The sequence below is a fragment of the Antechinus flavipes genome, chromosome 3 (assembly GCF_016432865.1).
Source record: "Antechinus flavipes isolate AdamAnt ecotype Samford, QLD, Australia chromosome 3, AdamAnt_v2, whole genome shotgun sequence".
In the NCBI taxonomy this organism is placed as follows: domain Eukaryota; kingdom Metazoa; phylum Chordata; class Mammalia; order Dasyuromorphia; family Dasyuridae; genus Antechinus; species Antechinus flavipes.
The window spans coordinates 422,326,224-422,341,563 of NC_067400.1; the positions used below are offsets into that span (position 1 = coordinate 422,326,224).

Consider the following 15,340-nt stretch of genomic DNA (forward strand, 5'->3'; position numbering starts at 1 on the left):
CCTAAATTCAAATCCAACTTCAGAAACTTACTGACAAGGGTAAGTCATTTCACTGGTTTGCCTCAATTTCCCCACCTGCAAAAGGTAAATAATAATAGCATCTACTCATTTGTTGGGTTGTTGTGAGGATCAAGTAAAAGAGTAATTGCAAATCACTTGATACATTGTAGCACTATATAAATTATAATCATTATTATTTCAAAGACAATAGGGAGCAGTCACCAAAACCATTTGGTATTGGCTCAGAAATAGATTAGTGGATCAGTGGAAAAGGTTAGGTTCACAAGACAGAATAGTCAACTATAGCAATCTAGTGTTTGACAAACCCAAAGATTCTAAATTTTGGGATAAGATTTCATTATTTGATAAAAACTGCTGGGATAACTGGAAATTAGTATGGCAGAAATTAGGCAAGGACCCACACTTAACACCATATACCAAGATAAGATTGAAATGGGTCCATGACCTAGGCATAAAGAACGAGATTATAAATAAATTAGAGGAACATAGGACAGTTTATCTCTCAGACTTGTAGAGGAGAAAGAAATTTGTGACCAAAGATGAACTAGAGACCATTACCGATCACAAAATAGAAAATTTTGATTATATCAAATTAAAAAGCCTTTGTACAAACAGAACGAATGCAAACAAGATTAGTAGGGAAGCAACAAACTGGGAAAACATCTTTACAATTAAAGGTTCTGATAAAGGCCTCATTTCCAAAATATATAGAGAACTGACTCAAATTTATAAAAAATCAAGCCATTCTCCAATTGATAAATGGTCAAAGGATATGAACAGACAATTTTCAGATGAAGAAATTGAAACTATTACCACTCACATGAAAGAGTGTTCCAAATCACTATTGATCAGAGAAATGCAAATTAAGACAACTCTGAGATATCACTACACACCTGTCACATTGGCTAAGATGACAGGAAAAAATAATGATGAATGTTGGAGGGGATGCGGGAAAACTGGGACACTAATGCATTGTTGGTGGAGTTGTGAACGAATCCAGCCATTCTGGAGAGCAATCTGGAATTATGCCCAAAAAGTTATCAAACTGTGCATACCCTTTGATCCAGCAGTGTTTCTATTGGGCTTATCCCCCAAAGAAATACTAAAGAAGGGAAAGGGACCTGTATGTGCCAAAATGTTTGTAGCAGCCCTGTTTGTAGTGGCTAGAAACTGGAAAATGAATGGATGCCCATCAATTGGAGAATGGCTGGGTAAATTGTGGTATATGAATGTTATGGAATATTATTGCTCTGTAAGGAATGACCAGTAGGATGAATACAGAGAGGCTTGGAGAGACCTACATGGACTGATGCTAAGTGAGATGAGCAGAACCAGGAGATCATTATACACTTCGACAACGATATTGTATGAGGATGTATTCTGATGGAAGTGGATTTCTCTGACAAAGAGACTTAACTGAGTTTCATTGGATAAAGGATGGACAGAAACAGCTACACCCAAAGAAGGAACACTGGGAAATGAATGTGAACTATTTGATTTTTGATTTTCTTCCCGAGTTATTTTTACCTTCTGAATCCAATTCTCCCTGTGCAGTGGGAGAACTGTTCGGTTCTGCAAATATGTATTGTATCTAGGATATACTGCAACATATTTAACATATATAGGACTGCTTGCCATCTTGGGGGGGGGGAGGAGGGAGGGAGGGGAAAAAACGAAACATAAGTGATTGCAAGGGATAATGCTGTGTAAAAATTATCCTGGCATGGATTCTGTCAATACAAAGTTATTATTAAATAAAATTTAAAAAAAAACAAAAAACAAAACAAAGACAATAGGGAGCTAGTCATTGAATGACATGGTCAGTCAGACCCATATTTTAGGAAAATCATTTTGGCAATCATGAAGGTAGAACAAGAGATAGGAGAAGCAAGGCAGAGAGATCTTTTGGGAAATTATAACAATAGTTCAGATTAGAGGTAATGAAGAATGCTACAATGGATAAAGTGCTTGACCTGGAGTCAGAAAAACTTTGAGTTCAAATTTGACTTCAGACAGCCCAAGCTGTGAGCGTGAGCAAATGTCTTATTTGTCTCAGCATCTCATCTGTAAAATGAGTTGAAGGAAATGGCAAACCATTCCAGTATTTCTGCCAAGAAAACTCCTAATGGGGTCATGGAGAGTTGGACATGACTTAAAGAACTCAACATCAACAACAAAGAGGTAATAAGGACCTGGAGAGCAGAGAGAAAATATTAGCCATAAAATACATTGAAAATATGGGAGTAACAAGATTTGGCAGTGGATAGATAAATAGAATGCAGAAGTATGATGACTTCAGGATAATCCTGAAGTTCCAAGCGGAAATCTCAGGAGGATGTCCTTAACAGAAATAGGGAAAAGAAAGAGGAACAGGTTTGAGGGAAAAGATGATATGTTCTACTTTGAATGTAGTGAGTGTGAGAAGCCTATAGAACATTGGATTTAAAAAGTCCATTGAAAGATGGTAATATCATTGTTGGTGGAATTGTGAATACATCCAGCCATTCTGAAGAGCAATTTGGAACTATGCTCAAAAAGTTATCCAACTGTGCATACCCTTTGATCCAGCAGTGTTACTACTGGGCTTATATCCCAAAGAGATTTTAAAGAAGGGGAAGGGACCTGTATGTACAAGAATGTTTGTGGCAGGTCTCTTTGTAGTGGCCAGAAACTGGAAACTGAGTAGATGCCCCTCAATTGGAGAATGGCTGAATAAATTGTGGTATGTAAATATTATGGAATATTATTGTTTGATAAGAAATGACCAGCAGAAAGATTTCAGAAAGGCCTGGAGAGACTTACATGGACTGATGCTGAGTGAAATGAGCAGGACCAGGAGATCATTATATACTTCAACAACAATACTATATGGTGATCATTTCTTTTGGACATGATCCTCTTCAACAATGAGATGAACCAAATCAGTTCCAATAGAGCAGTAATGAACTGAACCAGCTACATCCAGCAAAAGAACTCTGGGAGATGACTATGAACCACTGCATAGAATTCCCAATCCCTCTATTTTTGTTTGCCTGCATTTTTTATTTCCTTCACAGGCTAATTGTACACTATTTCAAAGTCTAACTCTTTTTATACAGCAAAATAATTGTTTGGACATATATACTTATATTGTATTTAACTTACACTTTAACATATTTAACATGTATTGATCAACCTGCCATCTGGGAGAAGGGTAGGCGGAAGGAGGGAAAAAGTTGTAACAAAAGGATTTGCAACTGTCAATGCTGAAAAATTACCTATGCATATATCTTGTAAATAAAAAGCTATAATAATAAAAATAAAGGCTAAAAAAAGACAGATGGTATATGTATTGGAATTCACAAACACTCCATTTTCCAAGTATAAATAAATGAGATTTAGAAGGGAACTGTAACTTTAGAACTCATCTGTCTTCCCATTTTACAGATGAGATGACTGAAGCTTTAAATATAAGTCACTCATAGAAGATTATGATTAGCATATAGGTAGAAACAAAACTATAATTCAGTTTTCCTGACTTTTTCACTTACAGATTAAATAATAAATGGCCTTTTCCACTACACCATAAAGAAAACCAAAATGTAGACAAATTGCAATAATAGTAATAGTTAAATATTTATATAATTGTTTTAAGATTTTCACAGCATTATATATGTTACATGTATATTGTATGTGTATATATACATATACATGCATACATATCTAATTTTTTATGCAATGAAAGTGAATGCACAATAACTATTTACCAAGTTTATATAAATAACACCTACCTTTTCCTCTGTCAGTTCTTTCTGTGAATATAAAAAATGAAATAAATTATAAAAAATGGGCCATTATCCACTTAAAGAGAAAAATGCACTTGTTTAAGTAGATGATTATAAAACTAGAAATGTGATGTCTGCCTTCTGCTAAAATAATAACTGATATTGTTCTCACTTGGCAAGTCGTAGGGTAAAATTAACATAGTTTTTAGCTAGGAAAAGCTCATCAGCTTTGTATCTCATGAATGTATGGTATCATACAGGCGTCTGCAGGGCGAGATGTCAGATGAATGGAAACCTTTTAAGAAATAAGCAGATAGGACTCCTACCTGCTACACAGAGGCATTGCAGACTGGACAAAGTTCTCCTAAGAGAAAGTCCACTAAGCAAATTTCCCCTGGTGTAGTAAATTAATATGGAAACAATGGCCTGAAGCCTTTGTCAACAAACTATCAATTAAAAAATTGATTTATTTAGCAAAATCTATATACCTTTGCTAAGAAACCACAAGGTGACTTTTATTGGTGCAGATGTTTATAATCTTTTTAAAAATGCCATTGGCCTTTTTGGCAGTCTGGGAAAGTTTACTGACCACTCAGAATAAGGTTTTTAAATACATAATATAAAACAGGATTACTAAAAAGTAATACATAAGGAATCAAAATACATTAAAAAAACCCCAAATTGGTAGACTCCATAAATCTGTGTTGGATGATTTTCTTTCTTTCTTTTTTTTTTAGTTGATAAATATACTGAGAACCTAGATTTGAAAAAAATAATAAGGTTGGTACATACTGTTTTTTTAAGAACCTTCTCCACAATATCTTTCTCCTGTAGACTAAAGACAGTTTGTGAGACAGGGACCGTGGCAAGGCAAGGCAGTATGGCAGCATTTACCGTCTCTTCAGCTATATTGGACAGTCCCACAATAATGAAGACAATGCCCTGGTTTTTAGCCTTCTTGGCAGCTGCAGAAATGTCTCTGTTTCTTGCATGTTTTGCCCCATCTATAAAGAACACTGCAACCTTGGCACTGCCAGGATTGCTTTCTGTCTTATAGAGCCACGTTAAGTTAGTTATGGCATAAAGCACATAGGCTCCAGGACCAGTGGGTGTGATGGATGCAACGTGGCTCTGGAAGTCTTCAGGACCCTCCCAACTGTGGAAGGTCTGATTCATGAGGACACTACTGCTATATTGCAGTAAGGACATTTTCCATTGGAGGGTATGACCAGAAGTGAGTTGTAGACCTTTCATCTTATTCACTGTTTCCAATACAAATTTTTTTTGTTGCTCATGATAATAATTGCTCACATCTTCAGAACTATCCAGCAAAAAGGCCATTTCTAGGATACAGTCTTTATCTGTGGAATAATTGTTAAAAATAATTGTTCAGTTATGCCACAAAATGCTTGATTATTTTTCAAAAGTTCAAAAGTGAATTCCAAAGGATTACTTCAAATCTTGTCAAATGAATCAAATAAGAGATACCATGTTTAATGTGGGACAGCTAGGTAACACAGGGGATCGAGTGCCGGATCTAACGTCAGAAGATTCATTTTTCTAAGTTCAAATCTCGCCTTAGACATTAATTGTGTGACCATGTCACTTAACCCTACTTGCCTCAATCTTTTATCTACAAAATGACGTGGAGAAAGAAATGGCAAACTACCTCAATATCTTTGCCAAGAAAAGCCCATTTGGGTTCATTCACTAAGTGTCAAACATGACTGGAATGGCTGAACAACATATTTCATATATGTCTGATCACAAATATACCTTTCTATTTGGGTTAAGACACAGAAAATCTGCTTCTGGAAAATTGCTTTTATACAGGGGAGAATTCCCTCCCATTGATTGAGTTTTCAATTATAATTGAAATTGTAACAAATATTTTTGTAACTATAACATTTTTATAACTATATTATTTTCATTAGAGTAATTCATATTTTTGTTCCCATGAAAATCTGTAGTTTTTCAATTTTGTCTAACTCTTTGGCATTTGCTTTCTAGGCAGAGACACTGAAATGGTTTGCCATCTCTTCCAGCTCATTTTATGGATGATAAATTGAGGTAAATGAGGGTAAGTGACTTGCTGAGACAGCTAGTAAGTATCTGAGATCAGATTTGAATTTAGGAAGATGAATTTCTTTGACCCCAGGCACTTTATCCACTGTGCCACCTATTTGCCCCTGAAAACATCTTTTCAAATGTTGAATGTGGAGGTTATCACATGGGTGTGAGGTAGTTGCTCATGAAAATACTTACTTAAAAGGAGTCTAATGCATTCATTTTAAGTAATTACTATTATTAATTAGGGGCAAAACTCATTTCTTTCTATGCTGTCCAAATATTTAAAGTGTTAGTACCCTTGGAAATCTGGCATCCTGGAGATCATGTCCCAGCTACCTTCCCCCAGCTATGACTCTGATTCTAACTACACTTTCCCTACATCTGTCCATCCCTATCTTTTTCTATGTTGGAGGTTCATTTCTATTTTGAGCACAACTTTGGACAAAATAGCTGCATACAGAATTGCTTGTTGAAATGCATAAGGAGATACTGAGAAGGATATGTGGAATAGAGAATATAGATTTGATTTTATAGAGACTAAAGGCTTTGAACATAATAGAATTGGCATACAGTAATTCTCATAAATGATATAGTTCCAACAAATGGGCCCTTGAAACTTTTGTTTAAATGATTTGAAGCTGAAAGCACTTAAGCACAAGTAATTTGCTCTAAAGTTTAGAACGAGACCATATAAAAGAAGATGACTCACCTTTGTTACTGAAACCAGGGAATTTTTCAACATTATTTGATAAAACTTGTTTAGCCTTTGGTCTCCTAGCTCCATTTCTTTTCCCCCCACAGACACTCTGGGCCAGAACTACCTGGCATTCCAACAACCAGAGAAAGCACCAAGACTTCATGAGCATCACTCAATCCTAAAGATTCCAAAAGACAGTAGTTAAAAAATACTCCATATTTACAGTACATATCACAGGGCTGTGAGATTAATAAAAGACAACTTTTGTCTACTTTCAGCTCTTAATGCTAATAGACAAATGATTTTTTCTCTCAATAGTATTTAATTTTTCCAGATACATATAAAGATAGTTTTCAACATTCATTTTTGTAAGACTTCATGTTACAAATTTTTCTCCCTCCTTCCCTTACCATCTCCTCCCCAAGACAGCAAGTAATCTGATATAGATTAAATATGTGCAATCCTTTTAATTTTATTTCAATATCTGTCATATTATCTGTCTTATACTAAATGTAATTGCCAGGGAGGCTACTGTATGGGAAAAGCAAGGCATTTTGGAGAAGAATTCACTTGACTAGTAGGTATGGTATGCTATCTATCTGGTAATTTTCTATTTTAACAATTTTTTTTTTTTCTAAATGGACAGTAAGTTGTGCTGCATGAGGAGTGCAAGTCCCATTAGCACTCTGTAAATTTCAGTGCTCTTGGGAAAAGCTCCAGACATTCCACTATAGATCTGGCTCTGATTGTAACTACATCTTCTTTAACCATTTTAGAAAAATCTTCAGGCTGACAGCATTTAGATTATCTTTCTGAGAAATTTAGCAAGAGAATGACCTAAATGATATCACCATTTACAGGGAGAACGATGATTAAAATGCCCATCCTTTGATACAGATCTCAACAGTGCATGTATACTTGATGTGTGATATTTAAAGAGTCTGAGAGATATAATTTCTGGGTAATTAATCACTTTATTAATAATGCTAGTATTTTGTTAATAAAAGGGTCAGTGACACTTTTGAATGCCAAAGACCAATCATGGAGATGGGTTCACAGTTTATATGCCCTTGGAAAAGTGGGTGCTCCTGAAGCTGGCAATCAACTCTATTTAGTTAATAATTAGAGAATGAAGTAGAATTAAAGAATGAATATTGAAAGGAGAGGTGGATCTATTCTAATAAGGGACTGGGAAATGTACCTTGGATTATGTCACTTACTTCCAAATTGCCCAGCCATGGCCAATCTAATACCTATGTAGAGCACAAAGGGCTTTCCCAACTTAGATTAAGTTCTTTGTAAGGTTGAGTAGGGTTTGAATGAGCAATGTCCTTCAGAGACTGAACAACAGGATTCTGAAAAAAAAAACTTCTAGTCCTAATTCAACAATTGATTATTAATGTGGGTTGTATGATCATTTCTCTCAATGAAATAATATAGAGGTCTTGAGGGGAAAGTTTCTTTTATATCTTTGACAATATCACACACTTAAATCTAGCATAATATCATTGATATGATGTTAAATGACATGATTAAGAAAATATCCTAATTGTCATGTTTTCATTATGTTTGCTTCCCTTATATTTTTCTATGAAGTTAGAACTAATTTTTTCAAAGGTGATTCTAAATAATATTTTATATAACATTTTTGCTTGATTATTTGTTCTGTGCTGAATTTCTATGCTGTTATAACTAGATCTTAGAATAATTTTCCAATCAACAAATTTGTAAGGTTCAAACAAAATTTAATTGTTTGTTAAAAAAAAAAGAATGATCTAAAATCAGAGGCCAGCCTTCCTTTAGTAAAGCAAGACTAAGCATAAAAGTTATTCAGATGATTCAGCTAATTTAAGTAAATAAATATTTGTTAAATACATACCTGACATTTTGACAGGTGCTGAGCATATAAAAACATAAACTGGATAATTCTTGCTGCCAAGGAACTTATATTCTATTAGTTGCTTTTTTATATATTTCTAGATAATTCCAATAAAAGCACATTTATTTTTCTGGAGTTATCTAAATAATTGCCTCCATCTCAGATTCATTTTCTTTCTTTTTCATTTTTTGGACTTATTTGAAAAATTTTAATGATATTTTATACAAAAAAGAGCATTATCAACCAATCAGAAAACATTTTGCCAGAAAACTATGTGTTAGATACTGAGCATTGTGTATAGGGACACAAATACAAAAGTGAGACAACAGTAATACAAAAGCAAAATATTAGTTGATTAGATCACAGAATTTGTGCTGAAAAAGATTTTCAAAAATCTTTAATTTGGATAATATAGGTTATAACCAGAGATGTCTGTGACTGTAAAATAAATTAATAAAATATTTTATTTTATACAAATTTTAACTATTGAAAATGAAATATTGGTAAATATAGCAGATAAATGATCTGTGGAAAATATGTAGGGTAAAAGGGAATAAAATGAATTAGAATGAAAAGACAGAGAAGGGACATAATTGTCAGAAGTGATGGAAGTGGCCATAATGGTGAGATCATGGATGCATCAAAGTTGTTAATATATCAGAAGAATTATGAACATAATTAATGTTAGACAAAATATAACAGGTTGTTAATAATAATTCTATTCCTGCAGATTCAACTAACCCAAGATACATATAGTATTTGTTTAGAAAATAAATTATTCCTATGTGAAAGCCTAACCTCTGCGTCTACTTCTTTTTTCCACAGGAACAAAAAAAGAAGGTCCAGAACAATTTTGTCTTTATTCTACAGTATTTGTAGGATTGAGTCCCTGATTCCCTTCCCATGAGCCATGGTGATTACTGATAGCAATCAAAGTGTTGTTACTACATTTATGCTATTAGGATTCACAGATTATCTAGAACTCAAATTAGATTTATTATCAAAGAGGAGTAGTCTGGCTTAGAGGAGAAAGGAACAAAATCCGTACAGGACTACACATTTTATAAAATATTTTGAGTGATTACTTTACTAATATTTGCAGAATTATCATTCTTGGCTTTTTATATCCCTGAAGCTCAATTTAGTCCTTAGTTCACCTTCATCATCTGCAACTGGTTTCTTAATCATTGCCTTGCATCTGTGCTTCTTAGTTTCATAGTCCACCCCAAGATCCCTATCCTCTGGCCAGCTTCTACTGAAAACTGGTTTCTTCGGACTAACAGAAGAGAATAATCTTTTATCGACTGATGTTCCTTTCTATTAGTACTGATAATTAAGTTCATATAAGAATTTAATTAAGACTTTCATTGTGACTCAAATAAAAAATTGATCTCCCCAGTGGGGTCACAGTTAAAATGCTAAATGAATTGAGAATTGAATTGTTAATCTGGACAATTTAAAGCTAGGAACTCCTTCCTCTTTCCAGAAGTAGCCAAATAATTGTTTTGAAACTTTCAAAATTTATTTTTATTTTAAATTAAATTTTTTAATCAACAAAAATCTGCCCTTTCTCTTTTCCATCATTGTTCCCTCTCACTCCCATTGAGAAAAAAGAACAAAAATCCTATTACAAACATGCACAGTCAGGCAAAACAAACTGAGTCTATCACCTCTCTATCAAGAGGTAGGTAGCATGTATCATTATGAGTTCTCTGGATTCATATTTGGTCATTGTATTGATCAGAATCTTTAAGTCTTTCAAAGTTATTTGTCTTTACATTATTGTGGCTATTATATAAATTGTTTTCCCATTCTTCATCAGTTTATATAATTTTTCCCCTAGCATCTTCATCATTCTCACAGCATAATAACATTCTATCCCATTCAAATACCATAATTTATTGAATATTTTCCCAATCCTCAGTTTCCAACTATTTGTCATCACAAAAAAAGAATTTCTGTACATATTTTTGTATATATTTGTCCCTTTTCTCTATTTTTGATCTCTTTGTGGTATAGACCTAGTTGTGGTATTGTTGAGTTTAAGGATAAACTCAGTTTAACAGCTTATTGAACATGGTTCCAAACTGCTTTCCAAAAGGGCTGAAGTGGTACACAGCTCCAACAACAGTGAATTAAATATATCTGCTTTCCCACAGTGGTCTAGCATTTTTCTTTTCCTTTTTTCTTGCAAAGTTGCAAAACAGGTGTGAGGTAGAACCCTAGAGTTGTCTTAATTTGAATTTTTCTATTAGTGATTTAGAACATTTTTTTCATATGGCAATTGAGAGTTTGGCTTTATTCCTTTGAAGATCACTTGTTCATATCCTTTGACTATTAATCAAAGGGGAATAGCTTTTATTATTATAAATTAAAATCAGTTCCCTATAGATATCCTAGAAATGAAATTTTTTATTAGAGAAACTTCTACAAAGACTTCCTCCCCCATTTATCTGCTTCTTTTCTAATTTTAGCTAAATTAGTTTTATTTGTGCAAACACTCTTTAATTTTATGTAATCATGTTTGATCTTCTCTATCTTTTATTTGATTATGAACTCTTTCTCCATTCATAGATTCAACAGATAACTTCTTTGCTTTCTTAATTTGCTTATGATATCACCCCATATGTCTGTCAAATACCCATTTGGAACTTATCTTTTGTGAAATGTTAATCTATATCCATTTCTGCCAGATTGCTTTTCTGTTTTCCTCACAATTTTTGTTAAATTGTGAGTTCTTAGTCTATTGGCTAGTATGTTGGGGTTTAAACATGAGTTACTACGCTCATTTGTTTCTGCATATTGCACATTTAATCTGTTCAACTGATCAATTTACTTCTTAATCGGTACCAAATTGTTTTGATGATTAAAGTTTTGTAGTATATTTGAGATCTAGTAGCTAGATAATTAAAAGAAAGTTCTAAGTTTTTTTTTGCTTTTACTTCAGTTATTCAAATAATTGCTTCAATTTTCCATGTTCCATTGTGTGTAGAGAAAAAGCTTTAGTCTTGACAAGATAGTCTTATCCGTTTGACTACTGAAGATTCCTTTCCTTTAGGATCATAATTTTAGAATTGGAAAGAATCTTAAAAAATATAAAAGTTTTGTTCCTTCCTTTTGTGGATGAAGAAACTGAGATTCAGAGCTTTTCATAAATACCTCAAAGATCTAGAAGTCATTCTATTAACAGATAAAAAGTGGCCTTTAATTCCACAGATAAATCTTAGAAGGTTTCCTGAAGCTCAGAGATGTGTTTTGCACAAAGGCTAGTGGTCTTCTTGACTCCAAGAAGCATGCTATTGCTATACCAATGAGGTCTCTTACCCAAAGTTACACAGGTAGTAAGTAGAAAAACCAAGATTTGAACAGAGGCATATTAACTCTTAATATAGGTGTTTTCCCCCATCAGCTTATTTGCCTTGATTATGCAGCTTCCACGATTTGCCCTAGCACCATTAATTTGGTTCTGATACTTTATTTTTGTAGACCATCTGCCTACTATGTTGGGTGAAAGATGAAATGGAGAGAGGAAAGGTTTGATCTTCTGTGCATATTGATTTACTCAGCAATGCATGCCACTTGCCCAACAAACTGGAACCAGACCCTCTCAATTTAGGAATGGACCTTGAATATATGGAAATTAGATTTTTATATATTAAAAATAATTAGTCAAAGGTCAATTAATTAAAAGAAAACAATACAACATTAGATAATTTGATTTCTAATTGGAGATAAGATGAGGGATTTTCCAAGTTAGGAGGGAGAGAGTGAAAAGATACAATTCCCTCAAAAGGGAAAAGAAGATGTCCCACTACTCAAAGTGTTTGTAAACAATCAAAGCAACATGGAAACAGAGAGAGAGAGTTTGAGTTTGTAAACAAAGCAATATGGAAACAGAGAGAGACACACACACAGACAGTGATAGAGACAGAGAGAGATAGAGAGACAGAGAGGCAGAGAGAGAAACAGAGAGAGACAGAGACAGAGAGACTCAGAGACAGAGACAGAAAGAGAGGGAGAGAGATAGAGACAGAGACAGAGAGAGAGTGAGGGCATAATAAGTTACTGGATTGTTGTTAAAGGTTTTTTTTTTTTTTTTTTTTTTTTTAGCAATTCTGAAGAGTTGTGCACTCTTAATTTGATGTTTTTAAGAAGGAGCACATACAGCTCAGTGAACACTCATAGTGGTAGGTAGATATTAAACAGCTTCCCAAAGAGCTGCATTTCTATATGAGGCAAACCAGAGAAGATTTCTAGAAAACAGCGATATTTCTGCACAGGGCTTTCATGATAAAAGAAAAGGTACCAGAATATCTTTCTCTCTCAAATCATCTTCTCTTTTTCCTACCTAGGTGAATTTTACTGTTCTTACTGATTTCTTTTTTGTTGTTGTTGTTTAAAATTTTCTTTACTTTTTACGATAGCCTTTTATTTTCAAAATACATGCAAAGATAGCTCTCAGCATTCAGCCTTGCAAAACTTTGTGTTCCAAACTTTTCTCCCTCCCTTCTCCCCACCTCTTCCCCTAGAGAGCAAGTAATTCAATATAGTTTAAACATGTGCAATTCTTCTAAACATTTTCCCACATTTATCATGCTCCTTTCTAAATGACCATTTCAAGTCATTCACAAACAAACAATCCTGAAATACCTTATTGAACTCACTCTAAGAAATCAACAAATCCAAGAGGATGAAATAAAAAGTGGAGATATATATCAATAAACATTTCATAATTTTCAAGCAATTTTGCTAGGTGCCAAAGATGCAAATATGAAAGTGAAAGCCCCTGCCCTCAAAAACTTGCTCTATAATACAGTAGTACAATAAAAAGAGAAGTCATTTTTTATATATTATATATCATATATAATATATATTTATATATATTTGACACAAAATGTTATTTATTTTAGTATTTTAAAAAACTTATGTTTGTGATTCATAAGGAGGGCCTATTTTTGGAAATGAGCAACAATGAAATTATCTTGAATGTGTAAATTAAAAAAAATCAATGGCCTTATATGATTGACAGGTAATGCAGTAGTAGGTTTGAAATCAGGAAGACTCATCTTCATGTCTTGGGTAATATTTGAGCCTATGTCTTTATGATTTCAAATCAGACAAATAAATAACAAATATAATTAAATAAATATTATGGAGATAAAGAGCATAGTATAGAAAGGACACATATATGTCTAAAATTCAAATTATTAATCATTCCTCTCTCCATTGCATAGGGTTGGTGAGACAAGTAGTAGTTACTGTCATTTGGATTCCCTTGGTATTATAGGGAAATATTATCAACCTAGAATTGTACTTAGGTTACTGGGTTCAAGTTCTGACTGTCACTTAATTACTTATGTAACCTTAAATTATTTTCCCTTTCTAGGAGTCAATTTCCCAAAATGGGGGTATTGAACTAAATGATCCCTTTCATCTCTAAATCTTATGCTTCTCTGATCTCCCTCCTTTTAGATTCTACTTTTTACCTCTCAGAGCTTCAGGGTTCAGGTTACTGAAGCTGCAACTCTTGTAAACCATGTGGCGTTCTGGATTGGGGACAAGAGACCTGGGTTCAAATCCTCACTTTGTTACTTACTGTTGGATTGATGTTGGACACCACACTGAACTTCACTGGGCTCATTTCCTCAACTGTGAAATGAGGAAACTAGGCTGAGTGATCTCCAAAGTGTCTTCACATTGCGTTATTCTGAGCTTGTTGGTAGATAGGAACAGAATGGCAAAAAGATAACAAAGAGGTAGCTCTAGATCTATAATTAGGAAGACCTGAATTCAAATCAGGCCTCAGAGACACTAGATGTGTCACCCTGAGGAAATTCCTTAACCTTTCTAGGACTCAGTTTTCTCATCTTTAAAATGAAAGGATTGGATTAGAGAGACTCTTAGGTTACTCCCAGTTCTAAATCTATGATCCTAAGATTAGGAAAGTAAATGGGTGACAGGCCCAGTTTGGGAGGAATTTCTTCCTCACCTGGTTCGTTTTGTAGTATTCTCGAACCCAGAGTCTTTTTTTTCATCCTCTACTGGCACAACAAATAAAGAGCTTTGCCATCCCGTTTTGCCTGTCTAGCCCCAATACATTTCCCACCGATCTCTTCCCTTCCACTCTCCCTCCCCCGGGCAGGGTCACCTTCAGTAGAGGGCACAGTCGTCTTCAGTTCTGGGACAGTTCCCTCCACAGCTCTGGGTGAGAGAACCTTCAAGTAGCCTGACACACACAGAGGGCTAAAGGTAAAAAACCAAGCCGGCCCCGGTTTCCAAGCCAGCCCTTCCCCTACAAATCCTCCTCTTGTAGCGCTCTTACCGAGGCTGGGAATCAATCTGCGAGGCGTCTGTCTGTGATCAGCGGAATGCAATGCCCTCCTCAGATGATGCAGAGAACTCCGAGCTTTTAAAGCTCCTGGAGCCACGGAGGCGGATCCAGAAGGGGCAACTAGGGTGGGAGTCTCACATCAGTGTAGTTGGATGGGACCTCGGAAGAGGGAGGATAATCAAGTATCATAATGATTGAGATTCTGAAATTGTAGATTGTAGATACTGAAATTGTAGAAACTTTCTTAAGTGCTTTTATGAAAGGTCCAGACAGAAGGAGAGGAAAGGGTTGGAAAATTACTTAAAAATTCCTGAACTGAACAAAAAACAAATAAAACTTAAGACATTTCCATATACTTATGTAACAAGAGGGGAATTATGTATATGTTATAAATGGTATAGTCAGAGGGGACTGTACACGAAACCTCAGATTTCTAAAACAACTTGCTTTTTCTTCAGATATACAGTAAATAAATAAATGATTTCAATGAAGTAATAGATGGTGTGCTTATCATATTTGTATGTGACACAAAACTGGGAGGGATAGATAGTATAAAAAGAGAGAAGCAATATATAAAA

General features: G+C 34.4%; 1 protein-coding gene across 2 annotated transcripts in view; it reads right to left on the reverse strand.

Annotated features, from left to right (window-relative positions):
- Positions 1-14,778, reverse strand: part of LOC127554575 (collagen alpha-1(XXVIII) chain-like) — a 59,841-nt gene extending 45,063 nt beyond the window's left edge. For both annotated transcript variants that reach the window (XM_051986216.1, XM_051986213.1), the window contains exons 1-4: positions 14,580-14,778; positions 6,565-6,730; positions 4,578-5,146; positions 3,792-3,812 (exon numbers count right to left, since the gene is read on the reverse strand). In XM_051986216.1, the coding sequence (XP_051842176.1) occupies positions 3,792-3,812; positions 4,578-5,146; positions 6,565-6,721 (747 nt within the window). In that variant the 5' untranslated portion in view covers positions 6,722-6,730; positions 14,580-14,778. The remainder of the gene's footprint in view (positions 1-3,791; positions 3,813-4,577; positions 5,147-6,564; positions 6,731-14,579) is intronic.
- Positions 14,779-15,340: the final 562 nt, after the last annotated feature.